The following is a 15,616-nucleotide window of genomic DNA, read 5'->3' on the forward strand; positions in this document are numbered from 1 at the left end:
TTAATTCCCGTTCTACTTTTACTCAGAGTAAAAATGTTTTGGATGGAGTCACTTCTGGCTACCTATAAACCTTTCCTTTTATAAGGAGCACTGATTAAAACTCACGTAAAAGGAAAAATTGTTAAAAAAATTACAGAATAAACACGTTCAAACACTTGATTTTTTTTAATAAACAAGTTTGTATGTTCTTCACACAAATGTAATTGAATAAACAAATACCAAAACCCACTGATAAAACATGACTTAAAACTGAGACTGAGTAAACCAACAGTCTTTCAGTTTTTGCAGCTTAATTTATAGAACTCATAAAAAATTGTGAGAGAGATTCTCCAAGTGATGAACATATTAACACCAAAGCCCACGTATCTTCCTATTAATAAAAAGGGCGTTTTTGCCCTTAAGCACAAAAGACACTATTTGTTTTTATAAAACAGAAACAAAACAACAAACAAACAAAAACAACAACAAAAAAAACCAAACAGGTCTAAGAAGAGACTTATGATTTTACCATATGGACCCTCATATCAACTTTGAAAGGCACGTGCATTTGACAGTGCTGAGAGATTCAGCTGCTGTTCCTGATACAAAAAACAGTGCAGTTTCTCAAGCCACATTTCCTGGACATACATTCATCATAGTGAAGGGTTAAATGTCCTGACATCTTTAATGTAAATATACCTGAACTCTGCTAAAAGAATCCCCAGGTAAATGAAACATAAAGTTCTCAATGAATGCAGAAGCTGACAAGAGAAATCAAATATTCAGACACAATACCTGACAGCTATGTTGATCTAGTCATTGGTAGGGGTTTTTTTAATTACTTAATTAATTTCATGACCACAGAAGAAGACTGATAGCATAACATAGAGGTTCTCTTGCCAGCTTCTATGGACACAACCATGAAATAAAATCACGGCATGGTGATAAAATGTTTAATATTATAGTTGTTTACATAGAGACCTGTACAATTGCTTTGTTAACGAATACCACGTGATCTCAGGGAAAAAAACAAGACAAGCAAAACCATAAAACCACCACACCAAACCAAAAATCTGGTAAGCATTTGTGGATGACTATTACTTATCATAGCCATCCACAAATAGTCATAGTCATAGAAGGTCTGTTGCAGACAGCAGGGAGGTGGCCATGCAAACAGGCAACAGAAGAGCAAACAACTGTTCTTTCAAAAACTGAGCAGTAACAGAGATTGGGATAAGCAGTTGAGAACTACAGCAAATTATTGTGTGCTGTAGTAACAACAGTTACTACCCTGGCAAAACACCAAGAGTTAACAACTCAAAGGAGTAACTCATCAACACAGAAGTGTTCACAGAAATGAAACAAGATGCTAGCTTACAGTAAAGATGGTGGTTATTCATAATATTCAATATATAAAGACAAACAGAAACAGCATAGCTGTACCATACAAGCTGTTTATTCCATTTAGGTTAGAGTATTCTTAGCAGATAAAAGAACTTAAGAGAAGTAAAGGCTATGTTCAATTTTCTGTGAAAAAAACCCCAATGATCTGAATTCAGCAAAATTATTAAAACAGATTCAAAAATATTAGTTGCATTTAGATCCCAGCTTGCATAACTGTTGCTTTTCCAGCCACCTCTACTCAAATGTTTAACCATACTCATCGTTGCACTTGCTAACTGTGTGCCCCTATTTATGAGAACAAAAGTGAATTCAAAGTTTTCCCAAACAAGCCAAGTAAGATCTGAAGGTAAATCTCCCAAGGATTAAAGAACAGTCTAAAAAACTCACTGAATCATTTTACAATAGGTTAGGAAAAAAATATTTGGAACATCACCTCTTGTTGCTTTTGAAGCCTCTCAATAGCATTCTTTTCACGAGAAATCAAGGCTTCAGACTTTGCTTGATGTGTCTTCTCTAACTCATGGCGCAGCTCAGAGATTTCTTTCTGCGTCTGCACTTTCTCCTCCATTTTAATCTTTGCTATTTCAACTTCTTTAAAATGTTCAAGCTTTTACATAAAGGAGGAAGAGAGGATTAAATAGGCCCATCTTCAAATCAACAAAGACAATTTCTCTTAAGACAATTCAAAATTTCACCTTGAAATTCTTGTTAGAGAATGATAATTTGATAAAAATGAATTACTGTGATAAAAGGATCTTGGCAGTACATAATATTTGCACATCTCACATAGTTTTGATGTGTTTAACTAGCATCCCAAAGCAGACCTTACACAAAACTATCAGCTTCAGACATGAGCAGAGCAGAAGCCTATGAAGAAAAACGCACTGCAGGAGTGATATTCTGCTTGGAATTAAGGAATGGCCACACTCTTTAATTTCTCCTCTGACACTGTCTTTACTCATATCCCTTTCCCAAAGAACCACTTTTGACTAGTGATTCAAGAAATGGCAGAAACAGACCCATCCTGAATTGCTCAGAAACTACAGAAATTCACCTGGACATGAAAAAAAGTGCCAGAAATGTAAAACAATGCAGAACATGTAACTTCATCTAAAGAGGGTCACAGAAAGAGTAGCCCTGATCTGCTAACTTCTAAGCACAACTGAAAAAAGTAAATGCACACAAAGAGGAAAGCACAGATCTTGCAACTGCACAGAAGAATCACTGGGAACATGACTCCTTACAGTGTGTGAAGGACTATATGTGTGAGAGCAAATGGGATTACAAACAATTACAATAAAAATTTGGAAGAAAATGGAAAGCAAGCACACTAGACAAAATAATGCAAGGAAAAAATGAGCAAAAGAATAAAAAGAGAATGACAATCAAAGTGTGGGACTGGAGAAAAGATTAAAAGGTGGAAAAAGCACAGTAGGAATGTCTGATCAAGAAGCTCAGGTCTGTGGGCATAAATTTTGTGAAAAATTAAAGAAACAGTGAGACAGTACAGCATCACTTCTATATATATAAATTTGATTAGAAATGTCTTACAGTAATTCACATCATGTTGCTAAGGCATTCATGTAAAGCTAATTGAATTGAGGAGAGATTTACATCTGGTGATTCCCATCTCCTTTGTTATAACTGGTTTGCTTACACTGATACAAACTTAACAACACACAAATTAACATGTTTTACATGCTAAAAAAGACAGAGCCAGCTGGGGAATAAAGATTAAATGAAGAATGAAGGTAAAAGAGGCTTAACTCTCCATCCTTCTACTTGTCTGGCTGAATAAATGATGACTACACTGAGTTCTTCAAACAGTTTATATGCAGCTGAGTGCCTTTAAAAGTGTGTGGAAGAATTCTGATTATTAGATTATAATTTCTATATCCCAATGAACTATTGATCTTGACAGAAATTAATGAAAAATGTACTGAAATGAAATAGATTTAATTTCTTTTTTTCTATCCAAATAAACTGATGATATTGACAGAAATTTACGGAAAACAAAAAAGATGTATTTAAATGAACTGCAGTATACTCCGTCTGCTCCATTTTTCAGACATAAGGATTATCAAATGATTGTGTGACAAAATTTTAATCTTATTCTCAAAATTAAGGAAAATTCTCTAGAAGAGCTGTCTTCAATTATAGGAAGCAAAAAATCAGAAACTATTCATAATACTGTTTGTTATTACTTTAGTGTTTCTGTGCAATGCTTTGAAACAGAATGCAAATTTTCATCAGTATTAAAAATTAACTATCTGTCAAGCTAAACAACAGCAATTCACACCTCTCAGTTGCAATGCATCAGATTGAAATTCAAGCATCAAAATTTCAACTGGGAAGGAAAATTCATACTGTGGTATAAAGTAAACATTTCTCCATAAAACAAATTAATTAAAGAGCAGATAAAATTTACCAAATTAAGACAACCAGAGTATGTAAATGTTTTGTTACAAATTAACATCAGAATAAAAAGCTTAACATTCTGCGCACATTGAACAAAAAAGGGGGATGGCAAATATACACATTATATCATCAAAGTAACAATAGATATTGGATTAATTTAGTCTTTTGTGCTTGTTGTAACTAAGTATTAGATCTTTTCTTTCAATTTACCTTAAGTATTAAAAGTTTGCAACGTTTGTAAAGTCAAAATTAACTTCTCCCTCAAATTCATAAACCAGAGTTATACCTTTTGATGCATTTCTTCTTGAAGCTGCTTCTCTATTTCTTTTCTATATTCATTAAGTTTTACTTCTAAAGATTCGTATTTCTGATGCTGTGGATAAGAGTCTGCAAACTGCTCATCAATCAGCTGAAGCTTCTCAGCTATAAAAAAGAAACACATCCATCACAATTTAGAAACACTCACTCCAATTACCCCACCAATGACTGTAGGAAACTCTCTCTCTGCAGGACATTCCTCAGCTTATCCAAGGAGCATTATCCTAGAAAGACTTCTGTGGTACAAAAGCAGAGGCAGCACAGAAATGCCATTTATCTAATATTTTTGTGTGTGTGTATATATATATATATATAAAAAAACCACAACATATACCTAGGAGGAAGCGCTTGGCTGTTTAGGCAATACTTGTGGTATTACATAGTCATTCATCTTCTTTACCGTGAGTGGACAAGAATTTTCCTTTGTATGCAACTTCTTGCTTTTTTGTATCATTATATTATTAACAGCATGCACATTACAAATTCATGATCTCCCAATCTATGCCTAACTTGCTACTGGAAAGAGAGCATGCATTCACAGTTATGTTCTCCAGAACATATTTCAGCACACAACATTTAGAGTCCATCTGTCATAGGTTTTAGCTAAATCCCTAAGAAAACACCTTAGTAATTTAAAATAGAAATTCTTAACCTGATCTTGCCTGATTTTAAGAAAATTTAGAAATGCCATGTTCTAGTGACAGATATGCCCTTTACTCATTATTACTTTAGGCTGCATTTGAGTGAGTAATGGAAGAATACCATTCATACAATATATATACAGCCATACCATATACCAGTATGAACATATCTGGGGGGACTTGCTTGCACAGGTTGCACTTACCAAGAGAGTCTCTGTAAGGAGGCACTGAGGTGGTCTGAGTTTCTGTGTTATGAGTTTCTCTATTTAGATGATGTTCTGTAAGTCCGATTAAAATTTGCATGAGAAAACCTAGCAAGAGCCAACAGACAAGTTAGTTCTGATTTCATACTAAAACAGAATTTAAGCCTGTAGTTAACAAAGCAATTTTCAATGTACAAGAAAACCTATTTGAGTTATACAGGTATTTCAGTAAAAATCAATACTAGTAAACAATTATGGTTTTATTATAACCATAATCCAGTCCATGTCAGTCAGCAAAGCTGTCCCTTTGCAACTTTCCCTCCCATAAACGTTTCTTGACTCCCAAGGTCAGTTGAGAGTGAAGATTATTACTGCTTAACTACGAGGCCTTTAGGGAACAGGGGCTTTTGAAGATCAAGCTCCTTCAGGTTATACAGTATGGCTGTGTTTCTCCATGCAGAGATAAGAATTATTTGTTATATAAAACACTGGAAAGTCAATTAAATCTGTAACTAGTTTTTGAAGTATACTCTGCAAGCTAATACAGTGTTATAAACACAAAATCTGAGTTTCCCAAAGTTAGCATGAAAATCTTCCAAAGAGCATTTTATTTAATACCTGATTACATATTTTTCTCATATTTCTAATGTACAAGTCATTTATTTTGTAAGTGAATGTTAACAGTTAATCCACACCACAAACAGGAGTTGGATAATCCTGAAATACAACACTCATCATCCTGGTGTACTGCAAGTTTCAAAATCTGACTAAATCCATGTTACTCCATACCAACATACATGCAGGAAATCTGATTTTTTATTGCTCACATCTTAACAAAAATGAAGCTAACACAATTATCTTTGTCTGCATCAAGTGTAAACATTTTGTACCTTTATTTTCCTTCCGAGTTCCTGAAGTCTGTAAGAAAGAAAATAAGTTTTAGCCAGTCTATTTTCATCAACACTTTAATTTAAGCTTATTTTCAAAATGTAAATAACTTTACCAGTGATTTGTAAAGACTGGATTTTGGACCAATCCTCATTAATTGAAGAAGATCTTGCATAGTGAACAGCTTCAGGGAAAAGAAAAACCAGTTGGAAAATTTAAAACTATTAATTAAAATAAATAATTTAAAATAATTTCAAGTATGTAAAAGGCACTATTTTCCAGTTGTAAATGCCTTCCATCTGCCAAAGATCTATTTCTTCCCTGCAAAATATTTTCAAAGGCCTGATGTTCTACATATCCTTACGTTCGTTACTTAAGACATACAGCAACCAGCATTGAGCTTCATCTTCAGCTTCATCTTCAGCTGAGAGAGCTTTGCTCCCTCCCCACCCTCAACATGTCCTTGATATTTTCCTTGTCTCTTTTCTTGATTTATCATACAAATCAGATGAGCTCACTAACCCAAATGGTGACTAACTGCTCACCAGGTCAAAAAATTAATTTTCAGTTAGAAACAACTTCACCCTATCACACACTTATAGAGGAGAAACAAAGGGAAGGCAGGAACTGCCCTTTTAAGTCACACTTTGTAGTTAGAACAGCGTGAACTGAAGCCACATTTTCAGGGAATTGAATGGCCAAATGAGCTGTTATCAAGTTCAGTTCCCAAGTGCTCTGCCACACAGCCAGAACGTGGCTGCACCTTTCCAGAACAGCATCATCAACTTATTGCCAATTTAAAGTACTCATGAAAATCACTCTGAATGATGGAATGCTTTGTGGAGATGATCAGAAGCTGTACTTATGTTTGTATTTCCTTTCACAAAAAGGGATTTTTTCAATTGTTGGAACATGACAACCCCCAGAGAACAAAGCTCCTAGACATGAAGGAATAGGCAAAATACTGAACTTACCTTCGTCTTCTCTAATCCACTTTCTGGAAAGAAAACAGAAAGTGAATACTCGTAGCCACATCTCTGTAGATGATCTGCCACCAAACTGTTGGAAGCAGTGACCAAAAGTGAACTGTCTTCACTTGGAACCATCTGTGGCTGAAGTTCTCCATTCAAAATTGGGTGCATTAGCTCATGGATTAGCTGGTTTCGGAGCTGTGTCTGATATAGAAAAAAAACCCCAAACATTGTATTATCAGTTTACACATGAATCAATGAGACTTTTAATTTCTAAAAATCCACAGGAAGCCTCATTTTACTTGTACAACCTACATAACAGAACAGGGCAGACTAATTTTGGCAAAATCTAGAAGTGCTCTATGGACATCATGCCTTTCTGCAAAATACTCTAATGGTGGATCCAGTGAACTCTGACTTTCCCTCAAAATGTATCAAAAATAGGACTGAAAAGAAGTTCCCAGTCAAAAGCTCACACAAACACCACTCTTGTAACCCCAGCTTCATTTTCAGATCACTGCTTTCCTGATCTCCTTCCTTATGGCTTAAATAAAGCCTGACTGATGTGGCCTCCATTTCAGGTGTTCTTGGAACCCTCACTGGTCCTCTTCTGAGTCTCATATCAAGAAGCTGCTCATGCCATCACAAAAGGAAATGGCAAAATAAACAAAAAATTCAATGTCTTTAATATAAATTCTTTTGTAGGGAAGTAAAAGAGCACTACATGCACTAAAGACCTACAGGCACTAATAATAATTAAATGGTATTTTTAAATTATTTATTTGCATTCTTTGAGTTACAATAGAGAAAAAAGTAACCTAAAATCAGAAGATCTCCCTTCTGTAAAAGGTAGAAAAAATTACTTTCATCATATATTTATACAATTTTTTTTATAGAATACTAAAAGATCATGACAAAAATAGTGTTTTATGCTTCCAACAGCAGGCATGCAGCAGTGACACAACTGGATAAAGAGGTAGTATGTAACAAAAAATGCAACAAAACAGTTATCGAAAATTAATAAAGCCAGGTCATCAGACTAGCCTGGTATTTTAGTACAGTTTTCAAGAGAAATTAGGCTGACAACACATTTATAGAACTACAGAATATTCTGAGTTGGAACAGATCATCGAGTCCAACTCTTGAAGCCAACTGAAAAAAAAAGTTTTCCTTATTAACTTCTGAATTTGTCCAGTTTCAACCAACTTTAACAGAGGTGTGAACTTGTCATTTCAGTCAACTTTAACAGAGGCGATGTTGTCTCAAAGACATCCAACAACAGTGACCTCTTACACATCTTGTGGCAAAGTGCAGGTGGAAAGCACAGGGCTAAATCCCCACCTCCAGTATGAAAAAAGAAAGCCGAAATAACGTCCTAGACAAGCAACACAAAGCAGGAAAACAGGACTTAAATAGATGGAACTAACAGTCTATCAGATGGAAGTAATCTCATAGACTATTAATTACACCAAATGAGAAACGGTTCAAGCACTGCAAGCTTGGTATGGAAATCAGTAACACAGAAACAAATTGTCCTGAACAGGAAATTCTTGGCTATCGGATTATCAATGGTATTCCTGAAATATTGATCTTGAGCTTTTACCCAAGACATTCTCCTGAACGAGCAGACAGGGACAAAACAGCTCAAATAGTTTTAAAACAGAACTGGAATATTTTAGAGGTATTATTCATTTAGCATGCTTACTTTTCATTGGTAATAAACACACCCTGTGACCTACAAGATCCTTTCCTATTATTTATTCTAATAATATTGTTCTCTCCCCTGCATGACTTTTTTTTTTTTTTTTGCAGCACGGATATTTTCAAAGACCTAATATAGGCTTTTAACCTTCCTGAAAAAGACTCCGAGGCCAATTCATAATGAAAAGCCATTCCGTTTAGGGACAACCTCATATAAGGAGGGAAAAAACCCTAAACACAACATCCCCCGGAATACGAAATGATACATTTGTGGACAGAGTGAGATACTTGTACTCGGCATGGCTTTCACTGCTCTCAATATTAAAGCAGTACAGCGGATCACAGGTAGCACCTGCTGAAAACAAAACACACCTTAAGTGTGTCCAGCACGCCTCGGTTCTTAAAAGTCTGATACAGCCTTTTCCGGAGCTCCTCTTGGGACAATGCCTCCCTTTCAACCGAAGCCATCCTGCCCTACAACACCGAAACAAAAAGGGGCATTATTGACTCGCAGCTCGACCCACGGCCAGCGGGACGCCGAGCGCTCTCGCCGCTCCCGCCTCCCCTCAGGCTGGCTCGGGCTCTCCCGGGCAGCCTCCCGCTACCCACAGGCAGGGCGCCGGGGCCGGCAGCGGGGCCGGGAGCGGAGCCGGCAGCGGGGCCGGGAGCGGACCACACCCACCCACACCCACCCAACCCACCCACCCACCCACCCCACAGCCTGGCAGCGGGGCCGGGAGCGGGGCTGGCAGCGGGGCCGGCAGCGGGGCTGGCAGCGGGGCCGGGCTCAGCGGGTCACGGCCGCTCTGGGCTCCCGGCACAGCTCCGGCGGCCGCTGAGGCTCACGGAGCCGCCGGATGGGGCGGGCACAGCACAGCACAGCGCAGCGCGGCGCTTCCGGGCGGCCGCGGGCGGGCGGCGGACGGGGCGCGGCACAGGGTAGGCGGCGGGCCCGGGCGGGACCCTGCGGGCCAGACCCCTTCTCCCTCCCCGCCTCCCTCTCCCCCTGCGCCGCGGTCCTCTCGGGGGACGGCAGCCCCGCGGTGTCCGGCCCTTCCGCCGGGGACGTCGGGAGGCGGCGGGACGGTTCGGCCTTCCCGGTACCTGTGGAGAGCCCGGGGATGGAGCCGTGGGATTGTCCCGGGTCGCTGTGTGCGATGAGGGGTCGCCCGCCGCCTGCCGCCCTTGCCCTCCGTGTTGCTCCGAGCAGGGCCCGGGGCAGACAGCGCGGCGGTTCCTGCGAGGCGAGCGCAGCGCGTTACGGCCTGGGGTGGCTGCGTGCGGGTGCCTGGGGGCTCTCGGGGCAGAAATCATCGTCAGCTGGGCAGGAATCGGGTTTAGGTACCTAGGTTCACTTCCAGTCCACTTTGCAAGGATATCCTCCCGCTCCCCCAGAGTCACGGAATCGGTCAGGCTGGGAGGGAGCACAGGCAGCTGGCCCAGCTTGCTCAAGCAGGCTCCTCCGGGAGCGCAGGGCACACGATGGTGTCCAGACGGGTCTGTTCTGGAATAACTCCAGCCTCTGCGGGAAATCTGTTCCAGTGCTCGGTCACTGCACAGCAAAGAAGTTCTTCCTCGTGTTCAGGTGGAACTTCTGGACATCAGTTTCTGCCCGTTGTCTCTCATCCTGGTGCTTGGCCCTACCAAGAAGAGCTTGGCTCCATTCTCTTGATGTGCATACCTAAGTGTTTATCTGTCTTTAGCCTCTGCTAGATATGGATGGGAGCACGCTGGCTGGTTTTTAAGAGCTTTTCTACATGGATTAAGAGTTTGCATATAGACTTACCAGTATGTCTGTCTTTCCTTCTAAGGAGCGCTATTTTGAAGCATGTCTGGAAGTTTCTACTTCGTGATAGTTGGTCATCATGATAATCCCATATTTGAAATGGAATTTCTGCCTCCTGGAAAAGTAGAGTCGAAGGTGTGTTTTTTCCCCCCCGTGAGATTCCTGTGATTCTTTCATGATTTTACAGTGTATTAGAAGCATGACCAGTATGTTAAAAGTAGTATCTACTATTTTCTGGGGGTTTTTAAACAGAAATTTTGTCATAGGGAGTAGTACTCTGGATTTCTCAAGTCTCTTATAAAATCTGCCAGATTATGCTAATTCTTCACAAAACACATACTCGCTGCAGTATGTTATAGAATATGTATCTTAGTTTTGCTTTAGTAATTTTTCTTAGTGTGTAGAGGTTTTATAATAGCTGTTCATTATTTAATGCCACTTTTAAGGCATTTTTATACACTAATATACTTACAGGTAAAGTAAGCAACATAAATTTGAAAACTCTATTCAGTTCTTTATTTTTTATGTTATAAAATACCAAATTTTTTAATCATCTTTATTAGTCACACTTGCTTTTAAGTAAGGAAATCTTAAAACTTATATTGATAAATAAAGACTTTGAAAATGTGAGAAATGTAAGGCTACTCAATAAATAGTGTTTCCAGTGGGAAAAGAACAAATGTATCTGTAAGTGGTGCTACATCAAAGAAGAAACAGAATAGAAGTGCATGGATCTGTGAGTATATCTAAAAATGGATGTATATGCTCTCACTGATTGGAAGTGCATGGTGTCACCTGTATTCTGAACTACTGTCCCATAAAAGATCATAAATAAGGCTAGTTGGACTAGATTTTGTGTGAGGCTGTGTAAAAGCTGATTTGAGGGAAAAACTCTGAGGTAAGAGTGGTATTATGGGAAATAGCGCAAGACTGCTTATTTTCCAGTCTGATAAAAGCTTCTAGTGTGGTTTTGTCCTGTATCTCTTCTTGGCAGATGTCCTGTGGTGTTATAGATTGTCTACGAAGTAGACAGGCCAAACACTGTGATCACTTATGTTGATTATAGGAAGAGATGCAATTTACATCTGCAAGCATATATTTAATACTAGCTGCAGGATGTTTTTCTGCACTAAGTTTTAGAAAAAAGAAGACACCCCCCCAAACAATAAAGCAATCTTGTTTATAGGTAAATAACACAAGAAAACCAGAATCTTTATGTGATATTATCAGCATGCCTATCCTCTGTATCTCTCTGCTTTCCCCATCTGTCCCCCAGCTTTTGCACATTGTAACCTATGGGTCAATTTCTGCCAAATTTGATGTAAACTTTATAGTCCAAGAAATGCTACATTGCTGTAAATATCACAAAAACAGATGTCTGGAAAGAAGAGAAAAAGACATATGAGGGTCTCCATTGTGGAGTAAGTTAGAGGTGGAAGTTTACCCATGAGTGAAAAAAAGAATTCATGCTTGACTCCATTCCTGTGATATAAATATAGGCTTCACTAATTGTGTTGCTCTCAAGACTGGTTTTGTGATGATCTTTTTATCACCTCTTTTCTCCCTTGAAACCAAATATCATGACAATATATATTAGGTTCATTTAATTACAGGATGGCACATGTGACAGAAAAGCAGGATATATGTAAAGTTATGTAACTTGCACACTGTTTCTGTAGCAACTTGAGCAAATCATTGTTTATATTTCATTCCTTTCACTGAATTACTAATCCACTGTCTTCTGGAAATGCATTAGGATGACCATCGCCATCTCAACCAGTTCATTGCCCATGCTGCGCTTGACCTCGTAGATGAAAACATGTGGCTTTCTAACAACATGTATTTGAAGACTGTGGACAAGTTTAACGAATGGTTTGTTTCTGCTTTTGTCACAGCTGGACATATCCTTCCTTATTATCTTTCCTTGTATTTCTGTAAGAAAAGCCTTTTCCCAGAAAGAGGTGAGTTAGATAAAATGAGTTTGGAACAGGTTTCTCTGGCTATTTGCTATTATAGTTAGAGTCACCAGCTTCAGGAAGAACTATGCTGGGAAGCACAGCAGCTGGGAACAGTTGGAAAGGTGGATTTTTACCTTTGTAGGAGCTAAAAAAGTATAATGAAATGTGGAGCACACATGGAGTAGAGGTGTGAGAGGCTCTGAGCAAGCTTTTATGATTCTCTGTTTCCACCCCTTTGACCATGCTAGAGAGGAGAAGTGGCAAGGAATTTGCCTGGTGTCAATCACACCAATGGTGAAAATGCAGTGCCAAGGCTTTATATTATGTGCAGGCAGTCCTGGAACTGTTCATTGTGAAACATCTGTTACACATAGCAAGTAATACTGAAAATCATTTTAACTTTAGGAGCATATGACAAAGCTGCAGAGAGCATCATCCACATTCAGAATTACATCGTTTTAAAAAGAACAACCTTGGCTAGAGAGATGATTATTTTCAGACAGGGTGATGTTAAAATATAGTGCTTTCTAAATTTCATTGCTTCAATTATTTCTTTAAATGCTTCCTCCTATGAGTCATTGCTATTTCGTGTACAGCTAAACATTTTAGGTATATGCAGAATGAGGTGTAAATACTTATCTCAGGATATGTTACCTGCCTCTTTGTAAAAGTTTTATTCTCCTTAATTACTGTACATATGAGATTTATAATGCTTCATGATGTAAGGCAAGAAGATGGAATTAAGAACTTCTTTAATGATGTATATGAGTTGTATATAAAGGTAAGAATTCCTTTTTTATGGCCTTCCTGCAGTACTTCTAAGTGTGTTCAGGCACAGGTATATTACCACGTTTTCTCTTGGGGGTCTGTGTAAGTACCCATGCAAGCCACATCAGCCAGAGCTGCAAACGTGACACAAAGGATTTCTTTCCCATTAAGCAGAATAGATTTTTCAAAATTGCTACAAACTGTGCTCTTTTAGAATTCTTCACTTTAGTCTATTGGTTTTTCATAGAATAGATCAGAATGGTTTAGGTTGAAAGGGACCTTAAAGACCATCTAGTCACAACTCCTCTGCCATGGGCAGGGACACCTTTGACTAGACCAGGTTGCTCACAGCCCCATCCAACCTGGTCTCAAACAACTCCAGGTATGGGGCAGCCACAACTTCTTTGGCAACAGAGAAGCTGGGGGGCAACTTCTTGTGATGCATTTTGTGGTAGTATTGTGTCATTAATGAAAGTACTGTTCCACAGAGCCTGGTAGTTTTGCTCTCAATCCATAGCCCTTGTTCTCAAATCCTGGTGGTACTTCCACTAGATGGGGTCATGGCAAACAGTCATGGGAAGCATCACCATCTCAGCCTCCTGTGGGCTCAAATGATTCTCATTTCCACTGGTGTGATGGATTTGTTCTGGAGAGCTGGTGGTAGGGGATGGCTCTGCACATATATGGGGAGAATCCAAGGGCGTGGACTGTTTAGGACTTCTGTGCTCTTAGTGGCACTAAATAGGCTGAAAGCTAGTAGTAGGTGTCACCTGAAGTGACATTTTCCAGGGCTGGGTATTGTGCTGATAGGTTTTTCTTCTTTCCCCAGTTTGCCATGAATCCATTTTATGAACTCAATTCTCCTATTCGATCCACTGCCTTTGAAAGGAAAGTCCAGTTCCTTGGGAAGAAACACCTTATAAGCTGAATAAATAAATTTCCTGAGTGAGTGCTTTTTCCCTACCTTCCTGATTGTTTGAACTGAACGTATTCTGGTTAGTCCCCTGCATGTTTGATATTCATCTTCTGAGAACTCACTAACTGGATGCTGAAGCAGCTTTTTCTTTTGCTGATACAGATAACAGCCAAGCTTCTCTGGTTAAAATGTGTATCTCAAGAAGTTTCCTTTTATGTGGTATGAAAACAAAGTTTTAAAACATCAGAGGCTGCAGAAGTACTAAAGAAGAAACTGAGACATTATGTGTTAATGTGTATGCAAAGTGTAAGCCTGTGACACAGGGTGGGAGGAAATCAGACCTAAATGCAAAAGATGTTGCCAGTCATCTGGTTTAATATGAGCAAAAGGCAATTCTTGACTGTTTGGCCTAAGTGGTTAATTTTATTATACACTTTCCTACCTGTATTCCTTCACTGGAGGACTCACTCTGCAGACTAACCAGACTAACATTACACTTTGTGGTAGTAAATCAGGCCTCTATTTATGAATGCATAATTGTATGTATATTAAGTGCTCAATAAAAAGAGGATAGACCAGAAAAGCTCTGTCTCAAATTCAAGAAATTTTGTGGAAAAAACCTTAAAGTTTAAAAGTAAATTTTAAATTTACTATATAATTAGTGCAATACATATTTAGCTGCAGTGTAGCATCAATGGATGAAGTAGACCAGAACAGCCAAATCTGCCCTGACATTAATTCTAATTCACACACACAAAAACACCCCAAAGTAAATTTACATGTTTAAATCCACCTTTTTTTTTTCTGGTTATTTCTGCAACTGCTGAAATTTTCTTTTCGCAAATAGATTTAGAAAAGAATCTTTGAACCATGAAACCTTTGAACTTCTATTTGTTGGTCTCAAAAAGGCATTATTTGGCCTATCTGGCTCCTATTCAATTGTAAAATGTTTCAAGAACCACTTTGCAAAACTTAACATCATTCCAAACCAGTAATTTTTAAATAGGTAATTTGGCATATACATACCTAATATTTTGTTTGGGTTTACAGTCTTTTAAGAGTTCTGTTCCTTTTTGTAGCAAATCTGTATAAGCTATTTTCTTGTACTTTTTAAAAAATGTCTGAAAAGTAATTTCCAAAGGAAGTGGCCTGCTATTCTAAGAAGTACATTTTGCATAGGCTGTATAATTACAGGGACCACACGTATATGAGCTATAAATGTACAGTCAGTCATTATTTCTGCACTTACTGCTAAGCTGTTGCTGTAAAATATCCCAAGAGAAAAAAGAACATGATATAAAGGTTGCAATATTTACCTTAAATAAAAAATGGATTGATGTAGTATGGATGCCTGTTGAGTATACTTGAAGTGATTTAGAAGAAAACTAGGTAACCACAGTAACACTACATGGTGGGCAAGTGAAGATGGGAATACTTGTCTTCGCAATGTGATTTCATACAAACTACATTGTACAGCACTTTGATAATGTCATGTAATTTTATATAAATCAACTGATTTTTTTTCTGTATACATGGAAACAACAGAAACACACTTGAGGTAAAGCATTCTTGATCATATGATAAGGAGCTGCTGAGCTGCAGTTGTTTTCAGCCTCCTCCCCTGTAGCATGATGACTGGAAAAATACTAACAGTTAAGATTCACT

The 15,616-nt window shown here is 38.5% G+C and overlaps 2 protein-coding genes across 7 annotated transcripts in view; one reads left to right on the plus strand and one right to left on the minus strand.

Annotated features, from left to right (window-relative positions):
* OFD1 (OFD1 centriole and centriolar satellite protein) overlaps window positions 1-9,750 on the minus strand; it is a 30,368-nt gene extending 20,618 nt beyond the window's left edge. The window contains exons 1-8 of one of the 3 annotated variants that reach the window (XM_085051756.1): window positions 9,628-9,750; window positions 8,896-8,997; window positions 6,826-7,026; window positions 5,967-6,035; window positions 5,854-5,881; window positions 4,964-5,071; window positions 4,088-4,224; window positions 1,817-1,990 (exon numbers count right to left, since the gene is read on the minus strand). In XM_085051756.1, the coding sequence (XP_084907882.1) occupies window positions 1,817-1,990; window positions 4,088-4,224; window positions 4,964-5,071; window positions 5,854-5,881; window positions 5,967-6,035; window positions 6,826-7,026; window positions 8,896-8,991 (813 nt within the window). In that variant the 5' untranslated portion in view covers window positions 8,992-8,997; window positions 9,628-9,750. Of the gene's footprint in view, window positions 1-1,816; window positions 1,991-4,087; window positions 4,225-4,963; window positions 5,072-5,853; window positions 5,882-5,966; window positions 6,036-6,825; window positions 7,027-8,895; window positions 8,998-9,132; window positions 9,187-9,627 lie in introns of those variants that run through there. The other 2 variants (XM_085051746.1, XM_085051765.1) reach the window with 2 other exon arrangements.
* Window positions 9,335-15,295, plus strand: TRAPPC2 (trafficking protein particle complex subunit 2). Of its 4 annotated transcripts, XM_085051995.1 has the most exons (6): window positions 9,335-9,462; window positions 10,335-10,444; window positions 12,066-12,208; window positions 12,961-13,048; window positions 13,865-13,980; window positions 14,114-15,295. In XM_085051995.1, the coding sequence occupies exons 2-5, from the start codon at window positions 10,352-10,354 to the stop codon at window positions 13,961-13,963; spliced, it is 423 nt and encodes a 140-aa protein (XP_084908121.1). In that variant the 5' UTR covers window positions 9,335-9,462; window positions 10,335-10,351; the 3' UTR covers window positions 13,964-13,980; window positions 14,114-15,295. The 4 variants fall into 4 exon arrangements, with proteins under 4 accessions (XP_084908121.1, XP_084908098.1, XP_084908107.1 ...); XM_085051972.1 differs by having other exon boundaries at window positions 9,336-9,462; window positions 13,865-15,295; XM_085051981.1 differs by lacking the exon at window positions 9,335-9,462 and adding an exon at window positions 9,479-9,623 and having other exon boundaries at window positions 13,865-15,295.
* The last annotated feature ends 321 nt before the right edge of the window (window positions 15,296-15,616 follow it).

The sequence above is a fragment of the Lichenostomus cassidix genome, chromosome 1, assembly GCF_008360975.1.
Source record: "Lichenostomus cassidix isolate B80296 chromosome 1, HeHo_3.0, whole genome shotgun sequence".
Taxonomy (NCBI): domain Eukaryota; kingdom Metazoa; phylum Chordata; class Aves; order Passeriformes; family Meliphagidae; genus Lichenostomus; species Lichenostomus cassidix.

Bases quoted from the DNA above. Each gene is read 5' to 3' on its own strand.
- TRAPPC2 (XM_085051995.1), top strand. From the start codon at position 10,352: ATGTCTGGAAGTTTCTACTTCGTGATAGTTGGTCATCATGATAATCCC. The intron at 10,445-12,065 runs GTGTGTTTTTTC...GAAATGCATTAG, and splicing joins CTGGAAAAGTAGAGTCGAAG to GATGACCATCGCCATCTCAA. The intron at 12,209-12,960 runs ACATATCCTTCC...CTTAATTACTGT, and splicing joins TCTGCTTTTGTCACAGCTGG to ACATATGAGATTTATAATGC.